Raw genomic sequence first — 18,992 nt, 5'->3', positions numbered from 1 at the left:
CTGACCTCTGCTTCTCCAAGTTCATCTCCTCAGATAGTCCGTCATTGTCTCTAAGCCTCAGAGGAGGCAGAGGATTTAGCAGTCACTGCTGGTGTCCAGGCCAGGGTGTGGTGGCAGCATCTCTACGACCATCAGCCACTTTTTCATGGAGTCTGAGGAGAGGGAGAAGACAGCCTTCCTGAGATGTCCCTGAATGTGGCTCACCACCCTCTGCTTCATGCTCACAACCTGCCTCTATGCTGGATGTAAATAAATATATATGTATGTATATATGTATATATGTATGTATGTATGCATGCATACATGCATGTATGTATGTGTATTTACAGAAACAGTAACTGTGGTAGCATTATAAGGTTAGTGTCCACATGTGCTGGGGAAACAGTACAGATGTAAATTAAATTTGAAGGTTTAAATGGGGCCACCATAGTGAGAAAAAGCAGCAGACAGAACGCACCCAGCCTTTCTTCCAAGGCTCAGTGAACTCTTCTACACGTACTTCTCAAAGTATGAGATTTATCAAAGTTTTTCTTTTTTATTTCCTAATTAGTAGATGCTGGATCTTGACAGCTCTGAGCAACAGGAAGGAAATGAAATCTCTTCTTTCTGATATGTTAACAATAGTTACATGAGAGGGGCTGCTGAGATACCAATCACGTCTCACAAACATTTTAATCTATGTAAAGATTTAAAAAACAACACCTGAAACTAAAGTCCTCAAGGGCCATGTTCTGCCAAGTTGTTGATGGAGCAGAAAACATGCCCAGGTCCTTGATGCCCTCATAAATGTCAGACAAACCTTAGAGCCGTGGAAAGAGATGGAGAGAGATAGAGACAGACAATAAACAGAGGGGCAGAAAGACACATGATAGTTTCCATTTAAGGAGGTTAATTTGTAAAAGGAAACTTACTTCTGTTCTAAACTGAAGCTTCCCATATTCACCTAGGGTTCATGCTGACTTAAGTTATATTTATGGACACAGTGAGCAAGCACTGGGGATGGTGCCATGATCTATGAGAATCTCTGAACCATGTCTGCTGGGTGAGTGGAGGTCTGGAGGCAGGGGAGGCACAGGAGATGAGCTGGGAAGGCAGTGCACTCTGTTGAACTGGGGACACTGACAACAAGGCACCCAGAGAACATGACACAGAAAAGTGGTGTCTGTACAAGGCATGGGACCACCAGCTGCCTTGCCCTTACACCTGCTGTGCTGTTTGATTTTATGTGAACAGCTCAGTGCACTGTTAACACTGGGTGTTACTAACAGTGAAGGCAGAGAAATGACAAAGCATCATCCCAAGCAAGCAGCATCCCTGATCCGCCCTGTGCTTCCATAGGAGTCACCGTGTTTCCTTCCCTTCCAGTGGGGAAGCTCAGGATCTCAGCATCTACCTCACATCACACAATAACACACAGTACGTGTGCTTCACCTATGGGTAGGCACAGAGTGTACCTGCCTGCTTCTATGGGAAACACCATTTCCCCAGGAATGCATAATTTCTGTTTAGATCATCCACAGTTTGCTTTATATGTTAAGCCATGAATAAGGTTAAGACAATTATTTTTGCATTACTGTAACACTAAATTTTGCCCACACTTGAAATGAAATCAACCACAAAAGAGACAGTCTTGGAAAACTAATGGATTGTAATATGAACTGTAAAAATACAGAAAGAAGGGTGGGTGTGTTGGCAGATCCTACTAAAATCCTAGCACTTGTGAGACTGAGATAGGGGGATCAGCAATGAAATCAAGGCAAGTCTGATGAGTGTGAGTGTGTGTGTGTGTGTGTGTGTGTGTGTGTGTGTGTGTAATAATATTGCTCCATTTGTAACTTGGAAGCGCTAAAAGGAAGCATGAGGTAGAAGCTGGGTGTGGAGGCACACTCCTTTATTCCCAGCACTGTCGAGACAGAGGCATATAGATTTCTCAGTTGAAGGTCAGCATGGTTTATAAAGCATGTTCTACAATCCAGAAAACCAAAAATCCAAAAAGGAAATAAAAGAAGGCAGAAATTTATTTCTCACATAAATGGAGAATAAAAGATAATCAAACCCCTTGAAGAAGGAACCGCCTGTGCATTTTCCACCCTGTGCTGTGCATTCTCTCCTGTCGGGTGGACTCACCATCAGATGCAGCTGCAGCCTGGGTCATATGGGCCAACGGACAGCAGCTGGTTAAGTGCATAAGGCACAGGAGCAAGTGACGTCATCCTGGCTGGACCTTGCTCATGCCTGGATAAAGAATTGTTAATAACTCCCCTGTGGGACTTTAAAGAAGGATGCAAATATGAGAGCCAGGAGTGGTGATTAAACCTCAGCCACAGCCTCATCTACTGTTCAGTTTGTAAAAGTGCAAAGTCATAGGCAGTGTCAGCAGTAGCCTGGAAATCACTATCATAAATAGGATTCTGGTCCAGCGTAAGTCAGTTATCGCATGTGCAGGACCTTGTTCACTATACATAATTCTATTCCCTATCCACCCACTCTCTGTGTGTTTGTGTGTGTGTGTGTGTGTTTGTGCTCATATAAACTTTCAGTAGTTTTTGTGACATGTTACCTTTCTTAGGTGTGGAGTCCAAAGCCTGGGGTTCAACTCCCCTTCCTAGTATGTCGCAGACCGGCCCCGAGGACCCGTCCTCTTGTGCATCGTGTCCTCTCCCCATCACACACCCCTGTGCTCTGCTGTCAGTCAGAGCCGTGTTCACTGGAGCTGCAGTCAGTTTACACATTTGTTTCTTTCTGAATAGTGACATGAAATTACAGAACAATGTACCATTACAAATGCTATAGTTGAAAATGTGACTATTTACATTACCATCATGTGGACAAAAGTCACACTTCAGAAAGTCACACCAGCCTTACACTGCAGACATCCATGAAGTGTAAACTGTGTAGCTGACGATGGTATAAAACAGGGACGAAGATGGATCCAACTCTGCACTCTTGATCCTGCAGTCTAACTGCCCTGAACTTTTTACGAGTCCTAAAGTTTCTGATGGTGTTCCCATGCCGTGGTGATGTTCCCATTCCATCCTCTGAGCACACAGTGTCCTCTACTCATCGGGTCACTCTCCTGAGCTCAGCCCTCTCAGGTTCTCAGGGCTTTAGCTGCAGATGGAGCTGTGTCCTGACTCTTTCCCCACTTGGTCTGAGTGCAGGCCCAGGGTGGACACTTTCATGGGGAAGTGACCCCAATGTCACCTGCCTGTCCTACAGATTGTCGCTCCTGTGTGACCAATGTCCTGCATGACCTCCTCCAGCTTGAAATGTGAAGACTTTGCTGAGTTCTGGAAACTAAGTCATGAGGGCCTTTGTTGAAGAAGGGGGAAATATAACAGTTTCATGAAACAATAAAACCTTATTAATAAAATAATTGTGAACCACACCACAATGTGGATGTGTCTTAGAAATGCAACACAAAGAGTTCATGGGAATAAGGGAGCATATGCACGGTATGATCTGAGCACAGATACACAGAGCTGCCTGTTGTTCCTAGTGATGCAGAGGCCGTCGGAAACGTGCTGTCACTGTGTGCATCTCACCTGCCTCCTTCTGGAGAGAATTTGCTAGAAAGTCTTTCTATGTTCATGTTCAAAGGGTTGCAAGCATCTTCAGTGGTTTAGTGAGGCTCACAGTGTCACACAACTGTTTATAGTTTTAGTGCCTGTGAGACCAAAGACTGGCAGCTTCCAGTTCTGATTCCGTCAAGCATTCCACCCTATCCCTACTGTCCCCAGAGCCTGTCTCCCTCCAAATAAGAGTTCATCTTCTATCTGTGCATTCTTCTCCAGAGAAGCAATGTTATAAGGAAATAGCAATAAAGATATTTTTAGTAAAAAGAGTCTTTCGAAGTTGTAAGATTTATCTCTAAATGAAGATGGCTGACTATTTCCAGAATTCAAACAATACATACACAGCTGTAAATCCTCAACAGGTCACAGAAGGTCTGAGTAACGTATGCAAAATATATAAAGGTGAGCCAAAAAGATCATTAAGTGATGTTAATCAAAATTTTAAGGTTAGTGTTCAGTTAAGTGTTCAAATAAATCATTAGAGTCCTCTAAAGTTCTTATTCTGCTCTTAGAAATATGTACAAGGTTTGACTTAATGCAAAAAATGATGTCCCCAACCTATGTGTTATACAAAATTTAAAAATACCGGGTCAGACTGGTGCAACTGACTTTCTGGGTGTTGAAGAGCCCTCTTGAACTGACAGAGGGATTAAAGGGGCAATACCTTTTGCTCTGGTCTTTTAAGGTCATCTAGGTACCATGGGGCTGTAAGACATCTTTCAATAGGTCTCACAGTTCAGGTGAGTCACCTGTTCTCCTGATCAGGAGGCCATGGAGGCTCCACAGGGTGGATGATAATCAGTGTACACTCTACAATGAAGAGAGTCAATACTGAAGGACATGCTCCCAATGCTTCCGAAGGAGACCATGGTGAGAAAGACCCTCACCTCTCCCCAGTCTTGGCACATTTGGTTAAAGAAAGGCTAAAAGATTCAGGGGCCCCTCCCTAGTCTAAATGACCTTGTGGAAACAGACCCTTAAGTGGCCATGACAAAAAAAATAATAGGTTTGTTTTGTCTATCAGTATGCTCTTAAAACTTAACATTAATTGTAATTCTGTATTGGTCATAAGACAGGCAGCCAGAACAGCTAGTGTCACTTAGAGGGACACTTGGCTGATGAAGAAGTTTATGGGTGTGTGGAGGCAGGCATCAGAGTGTATCAGAAGGATCAGGAGAGCATTGCCAGACAAGACCATAATGGAAACCACAAATATGACCGCAGCAAGCAGAGCAGGGTGTTTGGATTGACTGAAGAATCCCACGAGGGTGAAATATGACTGTCCAGTGTAGTTGTTCATCTAGGTGGTGCTGTTCCTGGGTGTCTCCTAGGCAACCAAGAATGCTTTGAGGTTTGTGTTGTGTGGTCCTAGGAATGAATCTCAGTGTTGTGTGACTCAATCTGACTGTGTTAACAGAGGAAGTTCCCTGTGCTTGGATATCTGAGGTCTATAATTTACCTGTAATTTAAGAAAATTTCAGAGCCGAATTTTTATCTGCAGTTAGAACCATCATAACTCTTAGTGAAGCTGCCACATTTTAAGGTCATGAAATATTCAGGTCACAAACAGTGTCCTTTGTCCAGAAGAACCTCAGTCTGTAGGATCACTTCAATAGAGTATCATAATCTAGTGCTACCGAAGGGAAATAAAACTTATTTTGAGGATTTATTTTAACCTGATTTGTGAAGTAAGTCTGAACCACTATGGACTTAGGATTCAACTTGGGGCTTTTAGAATCTCAGAGATAAAATCAATGCGATGATTACCCAGAAACAAATTGACTACAATGTAGTAAAATCTAATCTGAGACACTTGAAGCCCTTTACCCCAAGGACTATGTGACACTGAGAGGGTCTGTGCTGCATGGGGTGGCCTCATCGCACAAGTCGGTCCCAATGATCAGGAAGAACATGGGGAGGGGAATCCCACTGCCACCAGCTCCAGCTATGGGTCCAACCATCCCTCAGGCATCCAATCCTCTGTACACTCTACCCAAAAGAAGGAGAAGACTTTTAGTTTTTATTTGGTCAAAATTATGTAAAATAATGGGTGGTCTTACAATGCTGATTCCAAGGCTTCAAACAGAGGACAGTGCACACATTAAAGAGCTCATGAGTAAGAACTCTTTTGTCAAGAACTGCCATATGGTTGCACGTTCATGGGATTGGATTGTGAACTGTGTAACTGTGGTTCTCAGTGTGGGCATCTGTTCACACATTCATGGATTTTGTTTTCAACAGATAAGACATGGTCCCTCTCATCTGGGGATCTTAGTGTTGAATCTTTCGAGTTTATGTTTAATTTTGTGGGAAGGGAGAGAGAGAGGTCTTGGGGAGAGGTAAGAGTAGAGTAGGGTGCCACAGAGGAGGGAAGACTGATGGGGAAGGACTTTGAAGTAGGAAAAGGGATGAGAGTGGGGGCACAGAGGGAACAGCTAACTCTAAGAATTTCATAATGAAAAGTGTCTTTCTACTCTTCTTTATATATTCATATGGATGTACATGTTCTACACAAGAGACATGGCTCCTAGAAACCATGCACTGCCCAACAGCCCAGTGCCAGGTGTGGGATATCTTTTCTTCTAATGCCTGTCCTGCAGACTCTCAAAACTACACAGGCTATGGACATTGCTCTGGTTACCTCCTAGAACTTGATGGTAAGACCTTACTGCAGAAGGAACCACAGAGAGTGTTCACAGGTCATGGAAAAACAAGTTAGTAATGACAGGAAGTGTCCCCTGCTGGCTAGCTTCCACAGCACCGGGAGCTGCCCTGTAGATGGCTGCTGACCTCTCTGCCCCCAAAGCCTACATGGCATTCATGGTACAAGGAGAGCCAGTTACCAGGGAGGACAGCTTCGTTTCTCCACATCCCGTGACCAGAATGTGTGGTGTCTTAAGACTATGGATTTTGTCCCGGTGACTGTAATATAAATAAAATAAATATATTCTGAAGTCATTTGTGCTCGTAGATTGTTCTGTAATTTCATGTCACTATTTACAGTGAAACAAGCATTCAGACTAGATGTGGCTCTACAGAGCATTGCTTTTGAGTGACAGTAGAACACAGGAATGACACAATAGGGAGAGGACAAGATGGCAGATGAGGGATGGGGACTCTGGGTCAGTCTGCTGGACACTAGTAAGGGCAGTATCTATAACTAACAGCTGAACTCCAAGGTTTGGAGTACACACAGTGAAAACTACTGGAAGTGTGTATGAACACACACACACACACACACACACACACACACACGAGAAAAAAGAGAGAAAGAAACAGATAGAGACAGAGAGAGAAAACAAACTCTGAGAACTGCCCCCCCCCAGGCTATGGCTATGTATTACCTGACTTACGTATCTCATGCTTGATATTTATCTACAATGTTCAAATTTCAGATCGTTGTTAATTCTGGTTACAATTACACTTTTATTAATCTGGGAGATTAAAAAGACCCAAGGAGAAAAGCATGGCTGTGTAATGGAGATGTCTCTCAGCCTTTTTTTAGCTCTATTAATTACATCTTCAAAGTCTCCAAGGAACATTATTGACAAACACCCCCTCCCCCCATGCCACTCCTCAATGAGCAGAGCTCAGCCAGGGATGACATCACTCCCCTTTGATTCCGTGTGCCCTTAACCAGCCACTGCCCCTTGGTCCAAGTGTCCAAGGCTGCCAGCAGTACCTGGGGTGAGTTGGAGCTGAGGGAGACCACAAAGCACTCACTGTGCCCCACTCATATTTGCTTTCTGAATCTTCTAGGAGTTCCTGAAAATATTCCTTAGTGTTTCCTCTGTTTTTTTTTAATTTTCTGCAGAAAACAATATTCACTTTCTTCCAAAAATTTCAAGTATACTATTTATTTAATGTAACAGACTTATCATGTTTTATTCCCAGTTACTCAGAACATGTATGCTGCCTTCTAACTAACCTTAGGGTGTTCACTAGCAGTCATAGGACTGCAAGCTTGCAGAGTGTCACAATGACACTAAGAATTACAAGCTCATCCCATGTTTTCCATGGTTAAAGGGGCAGGGCATTGTCTAGACTGAACTGCAGACTACAGAGGGGAGTGGGTGTCTAAGAATACTGAGGCAGGGGCATGCTCTTTATCACCGAATCTGGTGAGATGTGCATCTCTTGTCGGTTGTTTCATATTCGGTCCGCACTCTGGAATCCGAGTTTCCCTGTGAAACGGAGGACATAAGGTAAGTGACTCAGACTCCAGGGGAGAGGTGCTGTAGGACGGCTTCAGAACCGACTCTGATGCTGCTGGCTGCAGTATCCTGGGGTCACTCTACCAGTGCTGTGATGCAGTGTGAGGCTGCATCAGCCTGTCCCCAGGAGATGCAAACTGGAGGGGCAGAACAGGACTGAACAGGCTGCAATCGCCATGTGTGCCCCAGGCACCATGTTCCTAGTCCCCCTGGTTTCCTGGGTGTCTTGATGTCAGAAACCCATCTGACAGAGTGCAGCACTGAGTTGACCAGCACTGCTCCTCAGCTGCTCATGACCTCCATTCACCCCAGTGTTTAGGTCCATATGTGGTGGCTGCTACCCTGGCCTCTGATCTACCATGTCCACAAATATAAAACATGTGGTCTGGTTTCTCTGCAGTGCTTTGGAAAATTTAAATATTGAACTTAAGTTAGTTCCCATCTGCCAAAGAAACTTGGGTGGAAAGGAAATCTGTCATCCTGTCTATCTCTGCTTCTATTTATCATCTATTTTTCTTTCTACCCAATTTTTTGCAGAATGCCTCCAATTTGTTCAAATTCTTAAGGAAATCATCAGGAACCCGCTCCTTCATGAGCATCACAGACAGTCAGGGTTTTAAACTGCTCCAGTATCAGGATTTGCTTAGGGAACTCTCGCAAAGGTGTAAACACCTCTGCAGCTGGCAGATCTTCCTGATCTCTCCTTGCCCTGTAGCCATAGCTAAAGCCTTCTCGGGAAGAGGAGATATTTGTGTTGTGCTGGTGAGAGCTACCATAACTCAACATCTAACATTTCGGAAAAAAAAAAAAAGATTAAAAGGGGGTTGGAGGTGTGGGTCTACAGAAAAAGAGCACTGTTACTCTTGCAGAAAACCTAGGTTTAGTTCCCAACACCCACATGGCAGCTCACAACCATCTGTACTGTTTCCAGAGGATCTGAATCCTCTTCTGACCTCTCTGGACCACAGTGACGACATGTGTAACGCACACACACACAAACACACACACACACACACACACACACACACACATTAATACATGCAGGCAAAACACTAAAATAAATACATAAAATTTTTTCAGGTTGAGAAATTCAATCTGTTTAAGGAGAAGCCATGGCATAAGCCTTAGCTGGCTTCAGAAAGGCGAGGTATATTTTGTGCCTGTTGCTTTTACTCATTTCGCAGCCAAGAAAAGACTTGACTTTATCATATTTACCTGTTGTCCAGCACAGACTGACAGGAGCCTATTTAAGCACCATCAAGTTCAAAGTCTCCTTGACTTACGTTCAGAGTCCAGTGCAGTCAGGCTGTGAGTGTGGAGCATAGGGAGCCCGGGTCAGAGGAGTCTCAGCGCTGCTCAGCTGTCTCTCTGCTTCTTGGGTCCCAGGATCAGGGACTGTGATGGTTCACAAGGCAGATGGTGCTGCAAGCACAGCATAGCATTGCATGGTGGGCACAGTCACCTCTGAGGTCCAGTGGAGTTAGAGCATGTGGTTGGGATTGTGAGGAGGTGAACTTGAAGAAGCTGAGATTTTACAGCAGTGAATTTTTTTCCTACCTCTGCCAATCAGGGTTAAATGTGTAAATATGTTAAGTATTCCTTTGTAAATTTCTAAGATCATATGAGTGGTTTTCTAAATATATTTAAAATTTTATTCGTTTGTAAACATACAGAAAATTTAAAATCCAAAGTCTTCTTTAAGTAAGCTGTAAACATTATTTGTTTGAAATTTTCTTCCTTATTATTTTGAAAACCAAATTCTTTTTTTTCCACAGACAACTTTGCAGAAGTTTATTTAAAGCAAGAAAACCAAATTCTTAAATGTGTTCACAATACTTAAACTATAGAGCAAAAGTAATGTATTCTATAATACAATAATAGTACCCATCTCTAGGATGGCTCCAGGATGGTGAGATACCAACACTGTAACAGTTTGTTTGCTCAGATAGCTTTACTCTGGGATATTGAGAGAACTTTCTTTGTTTTGCTTTATTTAACCTTGACAAATCAGAAGTCTAAGTTATCATCATCAACATCATCACCACCACCATCATCAGTAGCATTATTTTAGGCAGCAGATGGAGAAACGATGGGTGAGTGACAGCTGGGCTGGGGTAGTATTTGGCCATTGAGTGGGCTCCTTCCCCCGAGCCTCTTAGGGTTCTGAGCATTGATCCTGCTTGTGTGAAGGCGAAGCTTCTTCAAGCAGCAGAGAAATTCTCAGAGGAGCCAGATCTTGGGGCTTGAGAAGGTTCACCTGTTGAAATTTCCCCCTTAAATTATACCTTTTAAACGCGTTTTCATATGAAATATATCTCAGAGTTTTTAAGATTCCAATTGCATTCTTGCTTCATGGAGGTCAAGGCTCATTTTAAAACCAAAACTTGCAAATAAATTTTGATATTGAGTTTTTATTTGACACTGAATCACTGTGGTAGCATGGGGCAGCATTTCTCAAGTCTACTGGACAGAATACACTGACAGATATTAGCAAAGTTCATGACCCTGAATTGTGGAAAGTTTGCCCTGAGTCATCAATGCTTCTGACCAAGATGGGGATTCTAAGCTTTCAAAAAACTGATTGAGGGGCTGGAGAGATGGCTCAGTGGTTGAGATCACTGGTTTTTCTTCCAGAGGTCCTGAGTTCAATTCCCAGCAACCATGCGGATACTCACAGCCATTTGTAATTAGTTCTGGTGCTCTCTTCTGACCAGCAGGCATATGTACAGATGGAACACTGTGTACATATAAATTAATAATTCTTAAAAAATGATTGAACTATGTGTAATATGCAATCCTCAGATCTCTGGGCTTGAGAACATCCTCTGGTAGCACAGCCAGGTTGAGGTACACATTACTGAGTATTCCTTCCTAGAGACACCTGACACTAACCCCAAAGCTTTCTTGGTTGCCTAGGAGACACCCATGAACATCATCACCTGGATGAGCAACTACACTGGACAGTCAGATTTCACCCTGGTGGGATTATTCAGTCAATCCAAACACCCTGCTCTGCTTGCTGTGGTCATATTTGTGATTTTCCTGATGGCACTGTCTGGCAATGCCCTCCTGATCCTCCTGGTACTCTCTGACACCCGCCTCCACACACCCATGTACTTTTTCATCAGCCAGTTGTCCCTCATGGACATGATGTACATTTCTGTCACTGTGCCCAAGATGCTCATGGACCAGGTCCTGGGGAGCCACAGGATCTCAGCTGCTGCCTGTGGGATGCAGATGTTCCTCTATGTGACACTAGCAGGTTCAGAATTTTTCCTTTTAGCTACCATGTCTTATGACCGCTATGTGGCCATCTGCCATCCACTCCGTTATCCTGTTCTCATGAACCGCAGGGTGTGTCTCCTCCTGATGTCTGCCTGCTGGTTCCTGGGATCCTTAGATGGCTTCATGTTCACCCCTGTCACCATGACCTTCCCATTCTGTGGATCCCGGGAAATCCATCACTTCTTCTGTGAGGTCCCCGCTGTGACAAAGCTCTCTTGCTCAGACACCTGGCTCTATGAGAACTTCATGTACCTGTGTTGTGTGCTTATGCTTCTCATCCCTGTGACAGTCATCTCAAGCTCCTACACATCCATCCTCCTCACTGTTCACAGGATGAACTCGACAGAGGGCAAGAAAAAGGCTCTTGCCACCTGCTCCTCCCACATGACTGTGGTCATCCTCTTTTATGGTGCTGCTGTCTACACCTACATGCTCCCTGCCTCCTTCCACACCCCAGAGAAGGACATAGTGGTGTCTGTGTTTTACACGATACTCACCCCTCTGTTGAACCCACTGATCTACAGTCTGAGGAATAAGAATGTCACAGAAGCTCTGAAGAAATTATTGGGTGTGAAACCTCTCTTTCAAGAAGCAGTAAAACAAGTCATTTGGAATGAATAGTTTGCTTCTTTTCCTCTACACATCTGTTGCTCATTGTCTCATTCTTAAGTTATTGGTATGATGGTCACATGCCTGAGAGCGTGATATGTCCTTCCATCCTGCATTTTATTTGTGTGCAGGAATATGGACTTTCTGCATCTTGTTTGCCTGAATATTTGATCAGAAACAGTTACTAACTCAGTGACGTAGGTTTGGTATGTATATATTTGGTATGTATATTTCATTTCTTTCTTCTTTATGTGTATTGAACAACCTGCCATTCCTGGAATGTGTCCTATTTGGTAATAGTGGCCAATATTTTTAATGTGATATAGATATACTTTGTCAGTATTCTCTTAGGATGTTGGCATAAATGTCTATCTTAGGTGTTGTTCCACGGTTTCTGCTTTGTGTTTCCTTGCTGTGTGTATCAGAACAGTATCAGCCTATTGTAAAGGTTTTGGAAATATTCCCCTCTTCCTTAATATTCTGAACAGTTGGAGAATTGTTATTACTCTTGTAACATTTGCTAGCATTCAGCAATTAAACCATTTTCCTGTGCTTTAAAACAAAGATTTCATTTTTAAGGGTACGTGTGTTTGCGTGTATGTGTGTGTCTGTATTTGTGTGTATACATGTGTATGTTTGTATGTGTCTATATGTGTTTATGCCTGTGTGTTTGTACTTTTGAGTGTGCGTTTCTGTGTGTATACTTTCATATGTGAGTATGTGGTGTGAGTCTTTTGTGCATGAGTGTGTATATGTGTGTTTGTGTTTTGTGCGGATGTATGTGTGAGTGTTTACTCTGTGGGTATGAGTGTGTCTGGGATGTAACTATGTGTGTGTGAATGTTCTTGTGTGTGCAGCATCAATAGAAGACAGAAGAGATCATCAGAGCCTCTGAAGCTTGTTTTACAGGTAGTTGTGAGCCAGCCAACAGGAGTGCTGGGAACTGAACTAACTGGTGAGATGGATTTAATTCAGGCATCGTATTGGGCCTTATCTTTTCCCATTTAGTGGCTCCCTGGGCTCCAGCTGGAGAACGCAGTCCACTGTCACCTATGGTGACATCATGAACAGGAGCAGAAGTTTGCACAAGCTCCTGCTTCCTAATTGTCGTGCACATTCCTTACTGTGTACTTTTGTGATTAGATGATGTTTTTCCAGTAATGTTATTTTGATCCTTTCCTTTGGCTTTTAGTTTTTTTTTTTTTTTTTTTTTTTTTTTTTGGTTTTTCGAGACAGGGTTTCTCTGCAGCTTTTTTAGAGCCTGTCCTGGAACTAGCTCTTGTAGACCAGGCTGGCCTCGAACTCACAGAGATCCACCTGCTTCTGCCTCCCGAGTGCTGGGATTAAAGGCGTGCGCCACCACCGCCCGGCTTGGCTTTTAGTTTATATACAAGTTTTTGCTTTGTGGTTAGCATGAGACTAAGAAATAATCTTATAGTAAAACAACTATTATAAAGACATAATAATATTGGTAACAAAAACCAAAAATAAAATTCAAGATGATAACTTTTACCTTACATTTTAAATTTGACATCACAATTTCCATCTTTTTACCTTTCTTGTGTCTTGGTAACTTCTGTAATCATGACCTTTAAGAACCATTTACTGGGGAGGAGCCGTGAATTATGTCCCCTCCTTCATTGCTATCAGAGTGCAAAATGAGAACTCAGCCTCTTGGTGACCAGAAGTGGAAATTAGTAAACTCCTGCATGTGTTTAACTCCTGAGATGGCATCCAGAAAAAACAGAAACCTGACCCTCACAGCAAAGACAATGTGGTTAGATGAGTCATCAAATCCCTCCTGTCAAAGAGGGACAGGGGGAGGAGGCTGCACTAGATAAAAAGCAAACAGATATATTTTAACTTGTGAACATTCTCCAAACCATCTATAGCAGTGGTTCTCAACCTCCTAATGTTGAGACCCTTTGATACAGCTCTTTGTGTTGTGGTAGCCCCAACCATAAAATTATTTCATTGCTACTTCCGAGCTGTAGTTTTGCTGCTGTTATAAACAGCAAAGTAAATATTTTTTCTGGTGTTTTCACTTGACCCCTGTGAAAGGGTCATGGAACCTCCAAAGGGGTCATGACCTGTAGGTTGAGAACCAGTGATCTATAGTTTATATAAGAATGATTTCAGATTGCAGGCCAAGGCTGGAACCAGATGCGGGAAACTAGGCTCCCCTTGAGTTTCTATCATAGCAAACCTGTGATAGATACCTGAGCCCCATCGTAGTGGGGCTCACAGAAAGTGAGCTCAGGTGTAGACACAGGGGTTCAGCAAGGCTTTGCAGGGACAGACACAGTTCTCAGAGGATGGAAGGAAGGCTATGGGGACACAGAAGGGAGGAAGGGAATGTGAGTTGTGATGCCTTCGAGACCCACTAAGTGAAGGTCAGTATGGCCACTCTTGGGAGATGGATGAGGGTCATAACAGTTTTGAGATGAACCAATGAAATCAGTAATGAACTCTGAATCATCGATTTACTTCTCAGGAATGATGTGCAGGGCAAGAAATCAAACAGGCAGGACAGGATTCCACTTGGTAGCATCTATCACAGGGAGTGGACTGTGCCCAGGGAGGAGTGGCTTTTCCTCTAATCATCCACTCTTCTGATCCCTATTGGCCACTTCTCTTGTCAATCATCCTTACACTTACCACTTTACAATCATGATCAAAAATCCACTGCACAGGAAGCTCGCCACTAGTCACCACGCATCACCACAGCTTGCTCTTCCCTCCTCCGGATGCACAGGATCTCTTTGTCCATCAGCAAGACTTCCATCCCCGCTGCAATGACCTGTAGAGGCTCTGAGCAGTCCCAGGCTGCACCAGCAGGCAGTGGGAAGAGCCAACCTATATTGGCAGCCAAACCTTTGCAAAGACAGCTCTAGGTGATGTGTTAGGTGTGTTGGGTCAGTAGCTTAAGGCTGACCCTGCAGAGCTCATCTGGAGACATTGACTGAGATGGTCCCGGGACATAGGGAGTCAACACATGGAGACTGTGTCAGCATGAGGAGATCTGGGTGACCAATGTCTGAGTGTGTGAGGAGGTTACTTTAGATATCACCTCCCTTCTTCATAGCCAGTATTATAGTGCCCATGTACAGTATTCACGTGGGCCTGTGTATTTGGAATTTGTACCCTCCATGTCTGTTGTGTGACATGATAATGGTAAGAAATTCCTTCTTTTATACGAGCCAGCACTTCTTCTTATTTAGTGTCATTGGCTGCGTAACACATGCACAGTGTGTTGCTCACCATCAGAATGTGAAAGGCTGAGAGGGTGACAATGATGGCTGGTCTCAGTTGTCACCTTGACTGCAGTAGGAGATGCTGAAATACAGCTGTAGCTGTTTGTCTCTTGAGATGCTTCCAGAGAAGGCTGACCTATAACCCTGAGATGGGGCTCAGTGACTGAGGGGGACAAGCTCTTGTATGTGAACAGTACCATGGGCTGGGGGGCTCCTCTTTTTTTCTGACTACCTTTCTTTGAAATATTTTTATTTTATTTATTTTACAAGCCAACTGTTGTTTCCCCTCCTTCTTCTCTCCCCAGCCCTCCCATCTTCCCTTGACCCCCCATACACTCCTCCATTTCCATTCAGAGGAGGGCAGGTCTCCCGTGAATATCAACCATACATGGCATATCGAGTTGAAGGTTGGAAGAGGCAATCCTGTATGAGGAATAGGGTCCTAAAAGCAGACCACAGAGTCAGACACAGCTCTTGTTCCCACTATTAGGAGTCCCACAAGAAGACCAAATTACACAACTGCAGCAGAGGGCCTAGGCCAGTCCCAGGCAGGCTCCCTGTTTGTTGGTTCAGTCTCCGTGAGCCCTAGGAACCCAGGTTAGTTGATTTTTTAGGTTTTTGTGTGGTGTCCTTGATCCCCTCGCTCCCACAATCCTGTTTTCTCATATCAATGCCGTGCAGTTTTATTGCAGAGCTATCACTCCATAATAGAGCTTGAAATCAGGGATGCTGATGCCTCTGGAATTCTTTTATTGTACAGGACTGTTTTAGCTGTCCTGGGTTTTTTGGATTTCCATCAATGTTCCTGAGAGATATTGATCTACAATTCTCTTTCTTAGTTGAGTCTTTGTGTGGTTAAAGTATCAGTGTGAGTGTCGCCTCATAAAATAAATTTGGCAATGTTTCTTCTGTTTCTATTTTGTGGAGTAATTTGAGGAGTATTGGTATTACCTCTTCTTTGGAAGTCTGGTAGAATTCTGCACTAAAACTGTCTGGTTCTGGGATGATTTTTGGTTGGGAGATTTTTAATGACTGCTTCTATTTCCTTAGGTGTTATAGGTCTATTTAAATTATTTATCTGATCTTGATTTAACTTTGGTAAATGGTATCTATCAAGAAAATTGTCCATTTCTTTTAGATTTTCCAATTTTGTGGAATGCAGATTTTTGAAGTATGACCTAATGATTCCTCGGATTCCCTTGCTGTCTGATGTTACATCCCCTTTTCATTCCTGATTTTGTTCATTTGGATATTATATCTTTCTTTTAGTTCGTTTGGATAATTGTTTGTCTATCTTGTTAATTTTCCCAAAGAACAAGGTTTTTGTTTCATTGATTCTTTGTATTATTCTCTCTATTTTTATTTTATTGATTTCAACCCTGAGTTTGATTATTTTCTGCCATCTACTCTTGGGTGTGTTTGCTTCTTTTTGTTCTAGAGCTTTCAAAACGGGGGGGGTGCTATAAAGTTGTTAGTATGAGATCTCTTTCCAATTCCTTTATGAAGACTCTTAGTGCTATGAACTTTCCTCTTAGCACTGTTTTCATTGTGTCCCGTAAGTTTTAGTATGCTATGCATTTATTTTCATTGAGTTCTAGGGAGTGTTCAATTTCTTTCTTTACTTCTTTCTTGACCCAGTTTGCATTCAGTAGAGTGTTGTTCAATTTCCACATTTGTAAGATTTCTGTTGTTGTAATCCAGCTTTAATCTGAGGTAGTCTGATAGGATACAGAGCGTTATTTCAATTTTCTTCTATCTGCTGTGATGGAGGACTCTCATTGGTTAGTAAAGAAACTGCCTTGGCTTTTTGATAGGGCAGGATTTAGGTGGGTGGAGTAGACAGAACAGGATGCTGGGAGTGAGGCAGATGCCTCGGGCAATTGCCATGTCTCTCCTCTTTGGGTCAGATGCGATGAAGCTCCGGCCCAAGAAGGACGTACACTAGAATCTTCCCAGTATGGTGCTATACAGATTACTAAATATGGGTTAATCAAAATGTGAGAATTGGACAATAAGAGGCTGGAACTAATGGGCCAGGCAGTGTTTAAATGAATACAGTTTATGTGTTGTTATTTTGGGGCATAAGCTAGCCAGGCGGCTGGGAGCTGGGCGGCAGGAATGCAGCCCGCAGCTCCTCACTACACTGTTGAAATTTGCTTTGTGGCTGATTATGTGGCCAATTTTGGAGAAAGTTCTGTGAGTGGGTGAGATAATGGTACATTCTTTGAGTTTGGGTGGAATGTTCTGTAGATGGCTGTTAGGTCCACTTGGTTTATAACATCATGTTAACTCCAGTATTTCTCTGTTTAGTTCTTGGCTAGAGGAGCTGTTCATTGGTGAGAGTGGGCTACTGAAGTCCCACTATCAATGTGCAATTTAAGCTTCAGTAATCTTTCTTTTACAAATATGGGTGCCCTTGCATTTGGGGCATAGTTTTTCAAAATTGAGACATCAGCTTAGTGAGTCTTTCTTTTCACGGGTTTGAAGTATTCTTCCCCGTCTCTATTGATTTATTTTGGTTGGATGTCTATATTGCTAGATATTAGAATCGTTACACCAGCTTGCTTCTTGGGCCCATTTGCTTAGAAAATCTTTCTCCAACCCTTTACTATGAGGGCCCATTTGCTTGGAAAATCTTTCTTCAAACCCTTTACTGTGAGGTAATGTCTGTCTTTGATGTTGAGGTATATTTCTTGTATGTAGCAGAAGGATCCTGTTTTTGCATTCATTCTGTTAGTCTATATCTTTTTCTTTGGGAATTGAATCAATTGATATTGAGAGATATTTATGACCAATGACTGTTAATTCCTATTATTTTGTTGTTGGCAGTGGTGGTAGTTGTGTGTGTGTGTGTGAAAGAGAGAGAGAGCTTTCATTCTTTTCAATTTGTTGGTGTGAGGTTACTTATTTCCTGTCTTTTCATGGGTGTAGTTAAGCTTCTTGGGTTGGAGTTTTCCTTCTAGCACCTTCTGTAGGGCTGGGTTTGTAGGTAGACACTATTTAAATTTGACTTTGTCACAGAATATCCTGTTTTCTCCATATATGGTAATTGGAGGTTTTGCTGGGTATTGTAGTCTGGACTGGTGTCTGTGAGCTCTTAGAGTCTGCAAGACATCTGTCCAGGCCTTTCTGGCTTTTAGAGTCCATTGAGAAGTCAGATGTAATTCTAATAAGTCTGCCTTTATATGTTTCTTGGCCTTTTCCCCTTGTATCTTTTAATATTCTTTCTTTGTTCTGTACTTTTAGTATTTTAATATTATGTGGAGGGAGACTTTCTTCTAGTCTAATCTACTTGGTGTTCTGTAAGCTTCTTGTGCTTTTATAGGCATCTCCTTCCTTAGGTTAGAAAAGTTTTCTTCTATGATTTCATTGAAGACATTTTCTGGTCCTTTGAGCTGTGTGCTTCTCCATCTTCTATTCTGTGTCACAGATTTCCTGGATGGTTCATGTAAGGAACTTTTTAGATTTAACATTTTCTTTGACTGCTGTATCAATTTCTCCTATCGAATCATCTATGTCTAAGATTCTCTCTTTCATCTCTTATATTCTATTGGTGATACTTGTGTCTGGTTTCTGTTCTTGTATCTTGATTATTTTAATTTCTGGAATTCCCTTAGTTTGTGTTTTCTTTATTGCTTCTATTTACATTTTCAGGTCTTGAAATGTTTTATTCATTTCCTTCAATGTTTGTTTGATTTTTCTTAGCTTTCTATAAGGAATTTATTAACTTCTTCCAATTGTGTTTATTTTCCTGAATTTTCTTAATGGATTTATTCAGTTCCTCCTTAAGGACTTCAATCATCTTCATAAAGTTTTTTTCAAGATCTTTTTATTGCATTGCTGTTGTGTTACAATGTTTAGGGCTTGCTGTAGTAGGAGATCTGGGTTCTGGTGGTGGCATATTACTTTGACTGTTATTTCTTGTATTCTTACACTGGCCTCTAGACATCTGGATTTTGGACAATTAAAGGTCTAGGTACCAATTTCTGAATTTGTCCATGTTGGACAGGTGTTTTGTTCCTTGGTTTCTGTTTCCTCTTTGGTCTTTTGGTGTG

General features: G+C 42.5%; 1 protein-coding gene across 1 annotated transcript; it reads left to right on the top strand.

The window, feature by feature from the left end:
* The first annotated feature begins 10,714 nt into the window (after positions 1-10,714).
* Positions 10,715-11,695, top strand: LOC119812784 (olfactory receptor 2T29-like). Its single transcript, XM_038327705.1, has one exon. It carries the CDS (start codon positions 10,715-10,717, stop codon positions 11,693-11,695), a length of 981 nt encoding a protein of 326 aa, XP_038183633.1.
* Positions 11,696-18,992: the final 7,297 nt, after the last annotated feature.

Source organism: Arvicola amphibius, chromosome 4 (genome assembly GCF_903992535.2).
Source record: "Arvicola amphibius chromosome 4, mArvAmp1.2, whole genome shotgun sequence".
NCBI lineage: Eukaryota > Metazoa > Chordata > Mammalia > Rodentia > Cricetidae > Arvicola > Arvicola amphibius.
Note: the sequence above shows the minus strand (reverse complement) of the source record. Positions and strands in the feature narration are given on the sequence as shown.

What these genes read in the sequence shown, in the direction of transcription:
- LOC119812784 (XM_038327705.1), top strand. Translation starts at nt 10,715, where the DNA reads ATGAACATCATCACCTGGATGAGCAACTACACTGGACAGTCAGATTTC.